Source organism: Acanthochromis polyacanthus, chromosome 5, assembly GCF_021347895.1.
Source record: "Acanthochromis polyacanthus isolate Apoly-LR-REF ecotype Palm Island chromosome 5, KAUST_Apoly_ChrSc, whole genome shotgun sequence".
NCBI classification, from domain to species: domain Eukaryota; kingdom Metazoa; phylum Chordata; class Actinopteri; family Pomacentridae; genus Acanthochromis; species Acanthochromis polyacanthus.
The window spans coordinates 18,708,218-18,723,436 of NC_067117.1; the positions used below are offsets into that span (position 1 = coordinate 18,708,218).

Here is a 15,219-nt window from a genome sequence, read left to right on the forward strand (position 1 = left end):
CCGCCACAGCCAATCACTCGCTAGGATGATGACATGCTGTCATGAGTTAAGGGGAGGAGGTTTTGTTGTCACTATCCATGAAGAGTTTTGTGACATTAAACATTAACAAACACAAAAACAGTTTTCTTTATTGATTTTGATCCTTCTCTATTGCGTATTATGATCCATAAACAGAGGAGTCAGTCTGAGAAAAGTTGCATCTATACTTTTAAGTTCAGCTTTTTCTGACCAGTGGAGAAATGAAGGATTTCAAAGAGCAAAATGAAGCCAGAAGTTAATGTAATCCAGAATCTATGACAATTTAACTTCACTTCTAAAAAACACGGTATAATAACTAGAAGATACAAAAGGAATGTAGTTAAACAGATATGGCAAACTTGGTTTATTTTTTATACTAATTCGAATCTCCGAGTGATATTCAATCAGATTTTGAACACAAGGTGTAAGTTGATAGATTCCAAGTTTACACTCAGGGGTGTAAAATCCAAGTAATTTAATTTTAGTGAATATATTTACATTTGTTTAAAAGTTCTAGATAAAAGACAAAACATTAAAGCTGTTGGGTCCATTAGGATCCATTCAAATATTCATCATAGCAGAGTCTTCTATGAACCAGTCATTAAGAGTCTCATTAGTTGTACTGTGTAACCCGTTTGATCCAAGAGAGGTAGCTTCTGACTTTGGTGTAGACGCCGGGGTAGTAAGAAATCGCACAGCTGATGCCCCACGATACGATGCCTTCAAATTTTCCATCACAAACAAGAGGTCCTCCTGAATCCCCCTGAAGAGTGAAAAGCAAGCAAACAATTTCAGATGGTTTGTTCAGGCAGTGGGACATATTTGAATGTAAAATATACAGATGTAAGATATAGATGCATGATAGATTAAAGGAAAAAACAGGATAAATGAGAGAAGCACAATGAATGCAGATGCTACCCTGTAGGTGCACTTTACAGCATAACTAAGCAGATAGCATCCAGTCACACTCTGTGACATCTTAAAATGCAAATCAGGCCCATCTGATTTGAATTTTAGGGCAAGAGGACAAAATATAAATGAATTGGAAAGACAGTTCATTGTTGGGGAACAGATGGCAGGAGTTTCAGTCACAAACACTGCTGGCCAGTGTTTTGGTAGAAACACTAAAACGACATCTGCATTTAGGTCGACAGCAAACATTTAAGACGTGATATGTAAGGAACAACAGAGGAGTTACCCTTCCTCAGTAGACTAAGGACGTGATGGCAGGATGTGATGAGACTATGAGCGAGAACAGTTTCACAGTTACGTAGAAAAGGAGCATATGGTAGGGCTGTACTGCGTAAATTAATCATTACAAAGATGAACACGTATCAGTGGAGTAATACCCGTAGGCATAGGTGTGTAGAGATGCGGGAAATGATGAGATCAGATGAATCACCAACAAAACGTCACAGGATGGAACTCGTCACCTTAGAAAGGAGATCAACTATTCTCGAGGGGAATTTGCTGACTTTTTTTGGGTTCATTTGTCACTTTAGAGGGAAGAGTCGCTGTAATCAATAGAAAATTATTCTGAGTGATCACCTTTATCCCATGATGCAATATTTCTGTCCTGATGGGTGTTGGCTCTACTGAATTGTTTAATGAGTAAAAAGATTATGTGAATTTTTTGCTATGGCTATCACTTAAAAGAGATTTTGGACTAGCCTTCCTTTATTTTTGTCATTTTTGTTATCTGTGAAAGCCAAAAGAAATCTCACCTGGCAGGAGTCTCTCCCTCCGTAACGATAGCCGGCACAAATCATGTTTGTCGTGCTCCTGAAGTAGTAGAATTTCCAGCAGCTGGTGTACAGCTCCACATCCACAGATCTGAGCTCTGATGACAGCACTCGCCCGTAGACCCAGGTCACGCCCCAGCCACTGACTGTACAATGACTGAAGTCCTGCAGTGGGGGTGAGTTCTGGTCTGGCAGACGTATCGGCCTGACGTTGGCATTGATGATAGCTGGACGCTCCAACTGTCCAACAGAGAACATATCCTTAAGTTAGTCATAACAAAAAGCTGATGCTGAAGGTGGCATTGCACATTTTCTTTTCACAATATTAAACAAGTTTCATTAAAACTTAAATATCCATCCTGTAGTCCACAGTGTAATAATGTTCTGTTGGTTCAGGTAGGAATAAAACACTCACTTGTTCCTTCTTTAGTGTGTGTAATGCAGTTACAGTGCATCAAATCCAGACTATGGGGAATGAGGTAGTATCAGTTGTGTATTTAGAGGAAAGGAAGGATTTTACTCTATTACTGTGGGGGGGAAATGAAGTTTGGGGACATTTATGTTAACAGTGATAATCTGCAGAATTTCCTTACCTTAAGCAGCATGATATCATTGTCAAGCGTCCAGTAACTGTAATCGTGGTGTTTGATGGCCAAAGAGACGTTGAATATCTGCTCATATCCCTCCTCCTTGACTAGATTGTGCTCACTCAGGACCACTTGTAACCTGTTACTCCTACAAGAGCACAGAGACAAGGTTTTTAAGGTGTTCATTCACTACTGATTAGACAATCTATCACGTCTTGTTGTTCAAATAATTAAGAGAACTGAAATATTGTTTTGAGATTTGTGTGCATTGTGCACCATTTTCTTTCATCGGTGTTCAGTAGCTGTGGTGATCAGATGTTGAGCTGCAGAAACTTACACCCTCCAGCAGTGGGCAGCAGACACCACCCACTGTGGGTGGATGAGGGTACCGCCACAGAAGTGGGAGTTGCTGTACCGGAGCGAGGCTTGATACTCGATGGAGTGAGGCGTCACCACTTCACCTCCAATGATTCTCTTCCCGTCCAAGCCTGAGGGCAGATTAGGAGGTTATACAGCCAGATATAGAAAGGCTTATGTCAACGATACTTTTCAAAAAGCAAAGATGGCTCTTTATTCTGGGAAAAAGTCAATGTCCAGAAGACAGTTTGTGATTGTATTGTCTGTAGTCAGTGCTATTGTACTTCACCTGTCAGGATAACAACAAGCAGGAAGAACAGTGAGATGAGACACGATGGAGCCAGATTCATCATAGCAACTGCTGAAAAAACGTAATAAAAAATAATCAAGATCGTCAATATCGCAGGTCATAGAATGATAAAAAGGTCAAGTATAGTAGAGAGAAAGACATATTAAATGCATGCATTCTACTACTATAATGCACTTGTTTTTATATACGTATATTATATGTAGACATGTAGCAGGTAGGAATTAATACGTTAAACTTCATCCTACTCATTTTCAGACATTATTTTAGGTTCTGACTTGATGGTTTTTCCCTTTGTATTATTGTTAATTTTTTTTTTAACTTTATGAGACTGTAGCATGTCTGAAATAGATTAAATTAAATTAAAACATTAGAAAGGTAATACCAATTTGTTTAAAGACATCCTGAGTTAAAAACTGCAAAACTTCAAAATTCTGACTCAATTCACATGGAAGATCAATTACTAGCAAACTATCTTCATCCCTGTGAGTGTTTTCTTGACACTTCTAGACAAATCAGTGCTGTTAGTTCAGTCTCACTTGTCACCAAATGTCTAATGACTCTTAAATACTACTTGAATATATGAGGTTTCTGGAATAAAGATCAAGACGTGCAACAAGCTTCTTTAGCGCAGCCAGGAATGTTCTAATAATACGTTTAGTTTTTATACTATAAACACGACTTCAGATATAAGATACTTAAAAATTCTGGCATTAGCCACTTTTGGTTATATTGGCTGATTGTACTGGTTTAAAACAAGAAAAGGATGGAACAGAAACCACCAATTCATAGTGGCTGCTCCCAAAAACTTTCACATCTCATCCTAACATCATAATATTGCAGCTTAATATCGCAACATTTGGTATGTATGGAGATATTAGCTTCTACAACTAAGATCATGTTTGATATGTGGATTATGATTACAATGCATAATTTGAATTCTAAGTATAAACACCTGGAAACTCTTGCTTCTTTGCAGTCACGTAAAAGGGTTTTCTGACTAGATTAAAGTTTGAAGAAAAAGAATCCTGATGGAACTTTTCTATTACATTAACTGCTGACACTCTGCCCTTATTCTCCATTCCCAGAGCTAATGAGCTATAATATGTAAATGTATATTGCAGTATGCAAAGACACCTCACCTTCTCGATACTCAGTTAAGAATCAGTCCACCATCCACACACTCCCACTCTGGCACAATCTTCTTACAGAAAGACAAGCTTGGGAGCTGTCAGGCCTCTTTTATACCATACCCATGCCTATCACTCTTATTATTCCCTGCCATGATCCACCATTTATCTAAATGTCTCTCTCACATGGAAAGGAGAGTCTGACCTAGTACATGAAAAAACCCAGCCTTCTCTTATATTACCCCTTTCTTTGTGGGCCTTTGTTCTCACAACTTCAGCCTATTGTCCAGTAGTGGAGACAAAGTGAATCCTGATGGAGATGAAACTCAACAAGCCGTGGAAATGATACTTGACAGACACGTTGTTGGTATATCCAGTGATGTAACAGAGACAGGACAAAACGACGAGTCTGAGGCATAATGTCTCATATATATTTGCCCTCTAGCGCACCATCAACCTGAGATGTTGCAGGATATAACAGTGTTCATGTTTTTTTGACTTGGACAGTCAGAAACGATGCAGCCAGTAAGGTCAGAACAGAGAGCAGAGAGCAACAGTCACACAGAGTGTCTCTTTTACTTCTGTTTTTACCTCAAGCGGACTCATGGTCAACATAAAACAGTCGTGTTTAATGGCAAAAGCAGTGCTAAATTAGTGCAAAGTCTGCTCTGTGCTGATACGTCTGATCCAGCTGGGATACACTGTGGTCTAACTCCCATCTTCAGTACACTTCCACTCCCCTCCTGGCTTTTTTCATCTTCCCAGGTGTCATTTGTATTTAGGTTCCCAGCAGTTTTTTTCCATTCTGAGTTCCCACACATGGGGGCGTTTGGTTTGTAAGTCCTAGCCTCCATAAAGTCCACACTCCCCAAGGTGTCATTCCAACTGTGAGGGTGAAAGGTGATAGCGTGCTCCGCTCTCCCTCAGGTGCAAAGTTAATGTGACAAACAGGACGCCTTTGTGTGTGTGTGTGTGTGTGTGTGTGTGTGTGTGTGTGTGTGTGTGTGTGTGTGTGTGTGTGTGTGTGTGTGTGTGTGTGTGTGTGTTCTTGTACTTGCTACATGGTGAGGACCATTTTCTGCATTTAACTATCAAAGTGAGGACATTTTTACAAAGTGAGGACATTTTGGCCGGTCCTCACTTTGAAACAGCCATGTTTGAGGGTGAAGACTTGTTTATAGAGAACAGGTATGAATTGAGGTTTGGTTAGGGTTAGGGTAAGGATTAAGTTTAGGCAATCAGTTGTGATGGTTAAGGTTAGGGTAAGGCTCTAGGAAATGCATTACGCCTATGGATGTCCTCACTAAGATAGAAGTACAAACATGTGTGTGTGTGTGTGTGTGTGTGTTTGTGTGTGTGCTTGTGTGTGTGTGTGTGTGCATGTGTGTGTGTGTGTGTGTGTGTGTGTGTGTGTGTGTGTGTGTGTGTGTGTGTGTGTGTATGTGTGTTGTGTGTGTGCTTGTGTGTGTGTGTGCGTGTGTGTGTGTGTGTGTGTGCGTGTTCAGGACAGAGAGAGAGAGGCAGGTGTCTTGCACAAAACACGGTTATCTCAGTGGTGTGTCAGAAAGCAGCACGTGTCACTACACAGAGACTTGTTTTCCCATTGTGGACAATTGTGTTGATAGAAAAAAAACTGAATATGTCTATTTGTCAATGGATCTAATATATATATCCACATGGTGTCAACGAAACCTCATTAAAAGTTAATATAAGAATGACTAGTTATGGCTACCTGGAGAGCATTTGGGAACAGTGACTCCCTGGAGTCATGAGGTAACAGACAAATGTGAGAGTGGTATCAGTTTTCTCAGCTAACTCTCTTGAAGAAAGTGAATATGTGCTTATCACATTTTATATCTCTTCAGTGATTTTACATACAAGTTAAGCTGCAAGCAAGGCATGAACCAGACACACAATGAACATGTTATAAATAAAACAGAGGTTGCAAAGAAAGTAACTAAAATTACTCAAATGCAAATGTAATCACGTGAATCTTGGGCTTCCAGCAACATGTGCTACCATTAATCTGGATAATCCATCCATCCATTCTCTATACACCGCTTTATCCTCACTAGGGTCATGGGAGGTGCTGGAGCCTATCCCAGCTGACTCGGGCGAAGGCAAGGGACACCCTGGACAGGTCACCAGTCTGTCGCAGAGCGCAGTCTGGATAATCCACCTTGATATTTACAGGTTCCATTGGGACTAACAGTATTGACTAGAAAGTTGTGTTTCAAAAGTCATGTTTCAATGCTATGTAGTGAATTTGTATTCTATCCTGCGGAAACTTTCTGTGCAAATAACATCATCTTTCATTGCATGACCAAATGCCACCTGTATGAGTGAGTTTAGTGTCACTTGAACTGACTCTTTAAAAATGGCCTCTTATTACCATTGTAAAGACCATCATCTGGTAAATGTTTGCAGTATTAACAGAATATCTGTTTGAGTCATCTTTTCTTTGTCTTTATTGTTGAAATGGAAGAAGACATTTCTGTAGACTATGTAGGGTTAGTATCGGCCCAGGAAACACCTGACAGCGGGAGGCCACACTAAGCCGACTCTCCCATTCTGCTGGGTGAAGCATCAATTATTCAGCACGCTGTAAATGTGGGACAAGAGGAGGTCAGGCGAGATTCTCCCGTCATGCTGTGGATGATGCTGACTTGCCAGAAGGCTGCTGATGATTATCATCATCATCTTCCAAGGGCTGATAATAATGTGTTATTATCATTTCTGACACAGATTCAGTGATGACTGATGACTCATATTTATACAAAGAAACACTTGTACACAGAATGCTTCTCTGTTACCTTGACTCAGATGTGAATCCCCTCCTCAGCTGCAAAACAAAGCCGTGCAACACACACAAACATACACACAGTGGGCCATTGAGACATTTCAACAGGGATAAGCCGGGATGATGACACAGACGGAGCGTGCTGATACAGTATAGATGAACCTGCTCTGCACAGTGCCCCGTGTTGCCATGGCAACAATGTAAGGCCTTTCGACAAGTCAGCAGGGTCAGAAGAAAGAGTTCTGACAGCAGCTACTTTCTCAATGCGAACTTTGTTGCTCTCTCTCTGCTCTCTTTCCTTCTCAATCAATGCCACAGTGTTGGACCCTGCTGCTGCTGCTGCACGATGAACAATGTAATTAAGAACTCCTTTTTTTCCCAGACGAAACTTGAGGATAAATGTTGATGTGGCCATCTCCCACTGTTTCCAGAGAGGAATGAGTGACCAGGTTGGGCCGGCAGAAAGGAGCAGAGGACACCGGTGGTCTGGCTGCAGTGGTTCAGCTGCTGGTGTGAGATAACGGCCCCAAACCTTTACCGCCATGATGAACCTGCTTTTGTGTTTATGTTGTGTGCTCCTGGATCTCATGACAGTCCACAGTGAGTACATTTGTTTTAAGTTTTGCTAACAAAACATGTGACACTTGACCCAGTTTTTAATTCCATTCTGGTCTTTTATTTGGGTAATCAACAGCAACTTTAAGCATTCAGTGTTAACTTTTTCTCAAGCATGTATTTTGATTTAAACATCAATATTTCTTAATTTGAACATTTTTAAAGGTATAGTTTGACATTTTGTTGAATCAATTTACTGATGGTTTAATTAGAGGACTGATAGCACTAGACTCTGGTTTGATTTACACGAAGACTGGAAATATGGGGAAACAGGTAGCCAGATTGTGCTTAAAGGTAACAAAACCCACCTAATTTCCAACACGTCTGAAAGTCATGTAGCATGCAATATCTTATTATCTTTAATTTGTGCAAAGATTCATACTTCGTAATTCCTTATTGGAGAGAAGCTTCTAATTGGAGTCTCTGCTGGCAGTCTTGCAAATCATCACAAGCCCAGATTAACTGAATTGTTTCTACCTGTTTCCCCATCTATGTGGTGTTTAAGTCAACCAGCTGCTGGCTTTGCCCTCACATTTACCAAAGCAGCATTAGAATGTTGGTTTGCTGTTGTTCTCAACAAAAATGCTGGACTGTTCCTTTAAATTGTTGCCCTCCAATTTATGCTTTCAACATTAGGGTTTGTGATTCCTTCTCAAGAGTGTTAATCAGAAGTTAAAATTGATTTCCAGGTAAATTTTTGCAGGTATTAATCCTCACCATTTGCACCACATCTCCGACCGTGGAGTCCGAGGTCAGTGTACAGTAGCTGAGCTGTTGCATAAGGCAGGAAGGAGGAGTCCCCACTCTAATGTTTCAGAGCCCAAAGTTAGGTGGTGACACTTGAAGGTCAGGTTATATTGCATTACCTTCATTACGCAGTGGCCTCCCAGGTGACAGAAAACCGCTAACTGCAAGGCTGGGTCAATGGCTTGGGAATCAGGTCGGAGTAGAGGATTAGAGGGCCTCGGTCTGTATGTTAAGGCTCTCAGTGTTTTATAAGTGCAGCTGGTATCCATATCTGGGGAGCAGTTAATATACATGCAGGATGAGTAATTAGTAGTTCAGATGAATGCATGGTGGAAATTCAGTTTTTATGACCATGATATATTTTTTCTACATGACTAAAAGAAGTTTGTTTTGCTGAGAACAGCTTTGAAGTCTTCTCTCCTTCAGCTTTATGAGCACTGACTTAAAACAACTGTCATTTCCGTCCCACTAGTCAGTCAGAGCTCAAGAAGTTGACGACATGATGAAAAAGGAATTTCTTCATATCCTGTGAATCTTCATGGACAAATTAAACATCACACATACAACAGTGTTTGTGTTTCCATACAGGCCATGTGCTCATGCAGGGACGTATAGTCGGTGGTCACGCTGCTGCACCAAACTCCATCAAATACATTGTGTCACTGCAGAGCACCAGCGGCAAACACTTCTGTGGTGGATCACTAGTTCACAGGTACTGGGTTCTGACTGCAGCGCACTGCAACATCGGGTAAGAGTGTTTAATAGCTGTCAGCAATAATGATGACTTCACCTTTGTGCTGTTGTTTTTGGTCCAAACATTTTAAAATGCATTATTCATATTTCAGCTTTTATATAAGGACACGTCCATATGTCTTGGTTGGTCAGTCAGTGCATCACATTGGTCCAGACTGAAATGTCTTCGGAATTATTGACATTTTTGGTGCCCAGGTGTATCCTAGTGCTTTTTATGGCCACTAGAGTTTTCCTTTAGTGGCACCATGAGGCTGAGTTCTTTGAATGAAATTATTTCAGCATCTATTGCGTGGACTGCAATGAAATCTGATCAAATTCTTTGTGTACTGCAGGTAGCAAAACCTAATCCTAGCAAAATCATCAGACGATGTCGACATTTTTATTAGTCCAGCATTTGGTTTATGACAGAATTCATGCAAAGCTGATGGCATTAATATCAGGTTGTTCTATACTAATTAGTAAATATTAACATGGATGTCCCAGGTTATGCTTCTAAAGAAGTGTTTTGTACATTGTGTTGTCCGACAACACTGGAAGGAGAAAGTGACAGAAATAGGCTAGTTGTGTAACTTTTTTAACAACAGAGCTATAGAGAGAAAGACTGCTTACTTTCTCACCTCCAGTCATGGCGTGAAGTGGGTGTGAATGCTACAGAAATTGTGGGGCACCATTCTAGATCCAAACCTTAAATGCAAGTTTTTTTTTACATAGCTACACATGAGCAAACAGATGACAGAAATATGAGTTACTCCCAACATAGCATCTGTAAAGGACACATCCACATTTATGTACATATCATCAGAGAAGTGCAGGGAGAGGAATTGGGAGATTAAAATAGTAAAGTTAAGAACTTATCAAAGTAATTCTGTCTGCAACCTGCAGAACAGGGCAGGTGTCAACCACTGACTGAATATAAAATATGGATGGCAAAGCAATAATGCCTGCATTCTATCTAATGGCCAGCAAGGCGACTCCTCAGGCTGCAAGAGTAATCCCATTTTTATAAGTCTATGAGAAAATGATGCTACTTCTCACTTGATTTGTTTTCTCAGTAAACATTTTCCTAATGAGTTTATGGACTCTGTCTATGGTTTCAAGGCTTCTTCAGTACAGCATGATTCTCATTAAGTAATTTATCTTATAATTTAGAGTAAAGCAGATGACAAAGCAGAGTATGTTTTACAACAGGGCTAGCTTGTGATTCACAGGTTGCTACTGTAAATTTATAGTGTTCAAGAATTTACAGTCCAAGTCACTTCTTGCTTGTGACATTTGGTTTCAAAAGAGCAAGATGCAACGGTAGTCCATCAACCCATGGGCGTCATCGCGGTGGTTATGTACATTTTTTATTAGTCTGACTCAATGCATGTAAGCTCTAGCTATAAACCTGTCCCTGCTTACACATCTCATCAGGCTTTCTCCTCCTCTTCTGTGGTGTCATACCAGTCTTTATGTCCATCTTTTATATCTAGGATAATCTACTGATCAATTACTTACTTAAGCTCACAATATGGCTATTGTTTTCCACCTGGTTCTAATCATATTTTTCCCCCTTTTTTTTCATCCAAAGTGACCACAGTGTAGGCTTTTGTACAAGACTTTCAACAGTGCAATGTAGCTACAGCAGCTCAAATCACAGCTGTGCCCAATTGCACCCTCACAGAGATATTAGCATCATAAACTATAAAAAAAAAAAAAACTATCGTCAACCAAGAAAAAGCTGTTTACCTGAATGCCTTCATCTTCAGTCTAACATATGACTTGACACTAGTGCCTTAACTTTCCTCTTGGGAGGGATCAAACTGTTTCTGAAACACTTGCACATTCAGTGACATTGTTGTGACAGTTTTCAGTGGACTAGAAGTCACTGTATAGAAGCTAACTTGGCATGATTTATATATTGTGAGCAGATGGTCCCAACAGATGCCTAAAAGCAAACATCCATTCGACTATGGATAGGTAGCGTCAAAACGGTGCCGCTTCATCACGACACAAAGTAAACCTCCATACGGGCCTTTTGGAAGTCAAACAGCACACAGATGCGGTTGAGTCAGCTGACCTTGGCGCACCATCAGTGTGTGTGTGGGCGAGAGAGAGGGAGACAGTGAAGTGTGATCTTGTCTGGAACCAGGAGAACGGCCATATTTCTGTTGTACTGTCCCAGCCCTGCCTGCTCACAGTGAGCCATTGTTCCCTGGCAGACGAACGGTTCACACTGGTCACGGTCATCTCTTGTGTTCTGTGAGTTTGTGTACTGCTTACAATTTCTCATGTGTCATTCATCTTTCCAATAAACTACATTGAAACTGTTTTCTCATACACAAAATTACAGTCATCACTATATTGCGGTGTTGATGAAAAGGCCTGTGCAGATCCTCTCTTCTCTTTCAGAAGTCATCAGTAATGATCAAATCTGCTATTCGAGCTTTATGCGTTGATGAAAATTATGTAAAATTTAAATGCATTGTCTTTTAGGGCAGAGCAGATGATGATAGTGGCAGGTGACTACAAAATAAATATCTTCGAGGGTACTGAGCAGTATGCTAAACCCCACAGGCTGGTCACCCATCCACTGTACAACAGGAGCACCAATAACGCTGACATCATGCTCATTAAGGTACAGCAGAAATAATGCAGACATGTAATCCAGCAGTAATCTTATCAATGTCTTACAATAACATGATATTATCACTGCTAGCTTTGCCTGTCTACTGTTTAGTGCTGGCCAGGTAGCATCTTTTGCTAAAAATAGTTCCCTGCTGTTGCGAGAAACTCAGTTGATTGTGTTTGAAGACTGGAAAACCAAACAGTGATTCAAAATAGATTAGACCATTCTCTGTTGATTTCTAATTTGAAAGATAGCTGTATACTTTGGTATTGATTCACCATGTGAGTGTTGAAACTGCTCTCTGATTTTCTGTCCAGTTGCGAGCTCCCATGGTCCTGAACAGATTCGTGTCGCTGGTGCCTCTTCCCAGGCAGGGGACCGGCGTGATCGAGGGCCATCTGTGCCGGGTGTCTGGGTGGGGGTACAACAGTCCGGGTGGAAGCCAGGTTCCCGTCACGCTCAGGACAGTCACAGTGCCCATTGTTTCCAGTGCAAGGTGCAACAGCAGCGACTCCTTCAACGGGAACATCACGGCAAACATGATCTGTGCTGGCTACAGTGCTGGAGGAAGAGACGCATGCAAGGTACAGAAGACAAATGTAGCTTTGTTCACACAACTCAAAAACTTTCAGCTGCGAGGTAAGTAGATGTTACGCAACAACTTATGAAGGTATTTCAGGTGCAAAATGTTCGTGATTTTGTGGGGAATATGTACACCACTGCTTCCCATTGCAACAATAGGTGCAAAATGTGAACATGTCAGGGTTGAAATATGTGACTTGTAGAGAAGGATTTGTGCACCTGTGAATGTGATTTGTGCACCTGAAATTATGATTTTGTCAATGTGTATTTTTGTGTTGTATTTGTGGGAAGAAAAAAATCGACACATACAAGAAATTATTTTACAAGTACACAACTCATAGAGTGTGGGAAATCAGATTTGCTGATACACATACAAATTCAATGTACACAACTACAAATTCGATGTTACAGGTGCTCAAACATTTTGCACCAGAAATACCTTCATACCAACTGTCCAGTGACAAACATTTTCGTTTGATATTCGAAAAGACATTAAATCAATTTTGATATAAAAAAATTCTCCAAGGTACAGGCCTTGGTTCCGAGTGTATACTAAATAGCACAAGCCTATCCCCTCTTCATCATCTCACATTACAGCAAAACAATAACTTAGCTTTGGGAAGCTCACCCCCTTGACAGCGTGAGGATACAGTTAATCATGTCAGTGTTGCTTTTCCTGGAAGCTTTTATGAAGCAAACCTGGCAGAGTCCATCCTCAAGAATTCTATTAGTTATGATAGTTGCAGAGGACACAGAAAAGCAACCCTAAAATAGCACCAGGACTGAAAACCTGGCTGTAATTTTGAGGTAAACTCATCTACAACAGCACACACTGACTTGGTTATTTGTATCATGAAAGAGTTTCTGCCCAGCCTTTGATGTGGGAGAGAAAATTACATGAAATTCAATGTGTGACATACCAGTAGGCTATATTTCGCCTTGAGTAAAGAACTGAATGACTAATTAAAAAGTGCTATATTTAACGCTGCAGCGTGCAACTGTGTGTTTTCAAGTGATTAAGATGAACGATTCAGAGAGATTAAGATTTGACATTATAAAACAAAACAACAATAAACTGGGCCTTCACTAATGAGAATACAGACCTTCTTACATCTCTGTTGGCCTCTGCTAATCTGCCGTAACGATCTAGGCCTTGGAAAAAGTCACATGTGAGTTTGTCACATATGAAACATGAAACACATTTGGTGAGTTCAGGTAGTTAACGTGCACACTGTGACACTATGTTCTTTATGCCTTTTATACGGGTTAGCAAGTTTACATGTAAAATAATGGTGTTCAACTGGTGTTATTTCCACACAAAACCTTTATTACATAACTGCATTTCACATTGTAAATCTAACAGGCACGTTCTGTATACGAAAACATAGATTTCAAGAGTGATTTTTTTTGTAAGGAATTGTCTGTAACAATACACTTATTCTGTGAGGACTCAGTGTCTTTATATTGTTCAGTTCTGACAACAGGGTGTTGTTGGGCTTTGACAGTTATGTTCTTCCATGTTTGCAGCTTTTATACAACACACAACTAATGTTACATGACTGAGGCATCCAGGAATATTGAATGCTTCCAGAAATAGTTGCCTGTGAGACCCTGCTGTTCAGACTCTTTGTATAATTTAGTGTATCCTGTGACAGCAGTCAGAGACATTAAAGCAGCTTTACAGCAACATTATGTGAAACTTAAAGCTTTTCTGTGAGCCTCTTTGTGACATGGTAACTGAGAAGAAGGTGTGGTTCTGTCCTTTGCAGGGAGACTCTGGCGGGCCCCTAGTGTGCGGGGGACGAATCTATGGCGTGGTCTCCTGGGGCAACGGCTGCGGGGATGCTAAGTTTCCTGGAGTCTACACGGCTGTGTCCAAATTCCGTCGATGGATAGATCAAACCATCTACGGGTCATTCCTACGCTGTTCCAAATACTGATGACGATCATGATGCTAAAAGTAGCCAATTGTTCTTGAAAAAATCATTCCCTTCACAATGTTTCAACTGCTGTGCATCAGAGGTGATACCTTCGAAACATTGCTCTGATTATACTGATAATATCTGAATATCAATATAATAACGCAGCTCATATTCTGAAAGTATCTAGGGGTGAAAACTGGACTTTGTCAGCTACTATAATTATGGGATTCACTGCAGTTTGCACTTTTTATGCTGCTGTACATGTAATTATCCTTTTATGAAAAATAAATATTGCAGTTTAGAGAAGGTTTTTTTTTATTGTGTCAGTGATTAATGATAAACATTTGGAGTCCTTTCTGGTCTTATTTATCTTAAAGTAGCCCAAACTTTTTCAATCCAATTAGTCTCTCATTTTTAGCTGTGCCGTCGTGTGTGCCCACAAGATTTTCAGCCAACATCAGAAGGGCTCACTTGCAAAGAAAAGTGGATGCTGCTAACTTACAGACTAACATATCAGGATTTACCAACATTTGAACCAGGTCATGAAGTCATTTGCATAATTTTGAGACACCACTGTCACCCAAACCTGATCAAACCACACCTAGACAGGCCTGAGGGAGAAAATTATCAGCCAACTCACCTTGGCCAATTACAGATACATGTGGGTATTTTTTACACCTAATTTTAAAGAGAATCAAGTCTCTCCTGTAGTGAAATTATGTATCATTATATCAGCTGTTATCATGACAGACCACAGGCCGGTGCAAACATACTACAACACTTTTGAAATGTACACATTTATACTCAGGTCAAACAATTAAATAGTAAATGGTGCCATATTTTTGTAACATTTTCATCCAAGCTTGTAGACTTTTAGCTTATAGGCGTTATCTGCCTGTCAGTATTCCTTTGGGGCTAACACCAAAATTTCATTTTATTTATTTTTGGATAACCAGATATCGTGAAAAAGCTTAAAGAGTTGTAGATGAAATGATCTGATCTGAAAGGTGGATCCCGTGATAAAAATCACGGCCACCGCAAGTCCAAAGGG

General features: G+C 40.4%; 2 protein-coding genes across 3 annotated transcripts; one reads left to right on the plus strand and one right to left on the minus strand.

The window, feature by feature from the left end:
• Nucleotides 1-112: 112 nt before the first annotated feature.
• LOC110956119 (trypsin-like) lies at nt 113-2,836 on the minus strand (the record flags this gene model as incomplete). The annotated part of the gene is made up of 4 exons (XM_051948686.1): nt 113-781; nt 1,743-2,000; nt 2,354-2,524; nt 2,687-2,836. Coding segments are annotated over 4 exons (729 nt in total), but the record flags the coding sequence as incomplete, so codon positions are not given.
• Nucleotides 2,837-7,145: 4,309 nt separating this feature from the next.
• Nucleotides 7,146-14,474, plus strand: LOC110956121 (trypsin-like). Of its 2 annotated transcripts, none has more exons than XM_022201425.2 (5): nt 7,146-7,541; nt 8,892-9,051; nt 11,532-11,673; nt 11,982-12,248; nt 14,016-14,474. In XM_022201425.2, exons 1-5 carry the CDS (start codon nt 7,484-7,486, stop codon nt 14,184-14,186), a joined length of 798 nt encoding a protein of 265 aa, XP_022057117.1. In that variant the 5' UTR covers nt 7,146-7,483; the 3' UTR covers nt 14,187-14,474. The 2 variants fall into 2 exon arrangements, with proteins under 2 accessions (XP_022057117.1, XP_022057119.1); XM_022201427.2 differs by having other exon boundaries at nt 11,613-11,673.
• The last annotated feature ends 745 nt before the right edge of the window (nt 14,475-15,219 follow it).

Excerpts from the sequence above, each read along its gene's own strand:
- LOC110956121 (XM_022201425.2), top strand. The coding sequence starts at position 7,484 with ATGATGAACCTGCTTTTGTGTTTATGTTGTGTGCTCCTGGATCTCATG. Across the intron at positions 7,542-8,891 it reads GGATCTCATGACAGTCCACA|GCCATGTGCTCATGCAGGGA; the intron begins GTGAGTACATTT and ends GTTTCCATACAG. Across the intron at positions 11,674-11,981 it reads CTGACATCATGCTCATTAAG|TTGCGAGCTCCCATGGTCCT; the intron begins GTACAGCAGAAA and ends TTTTCTGTCCAG.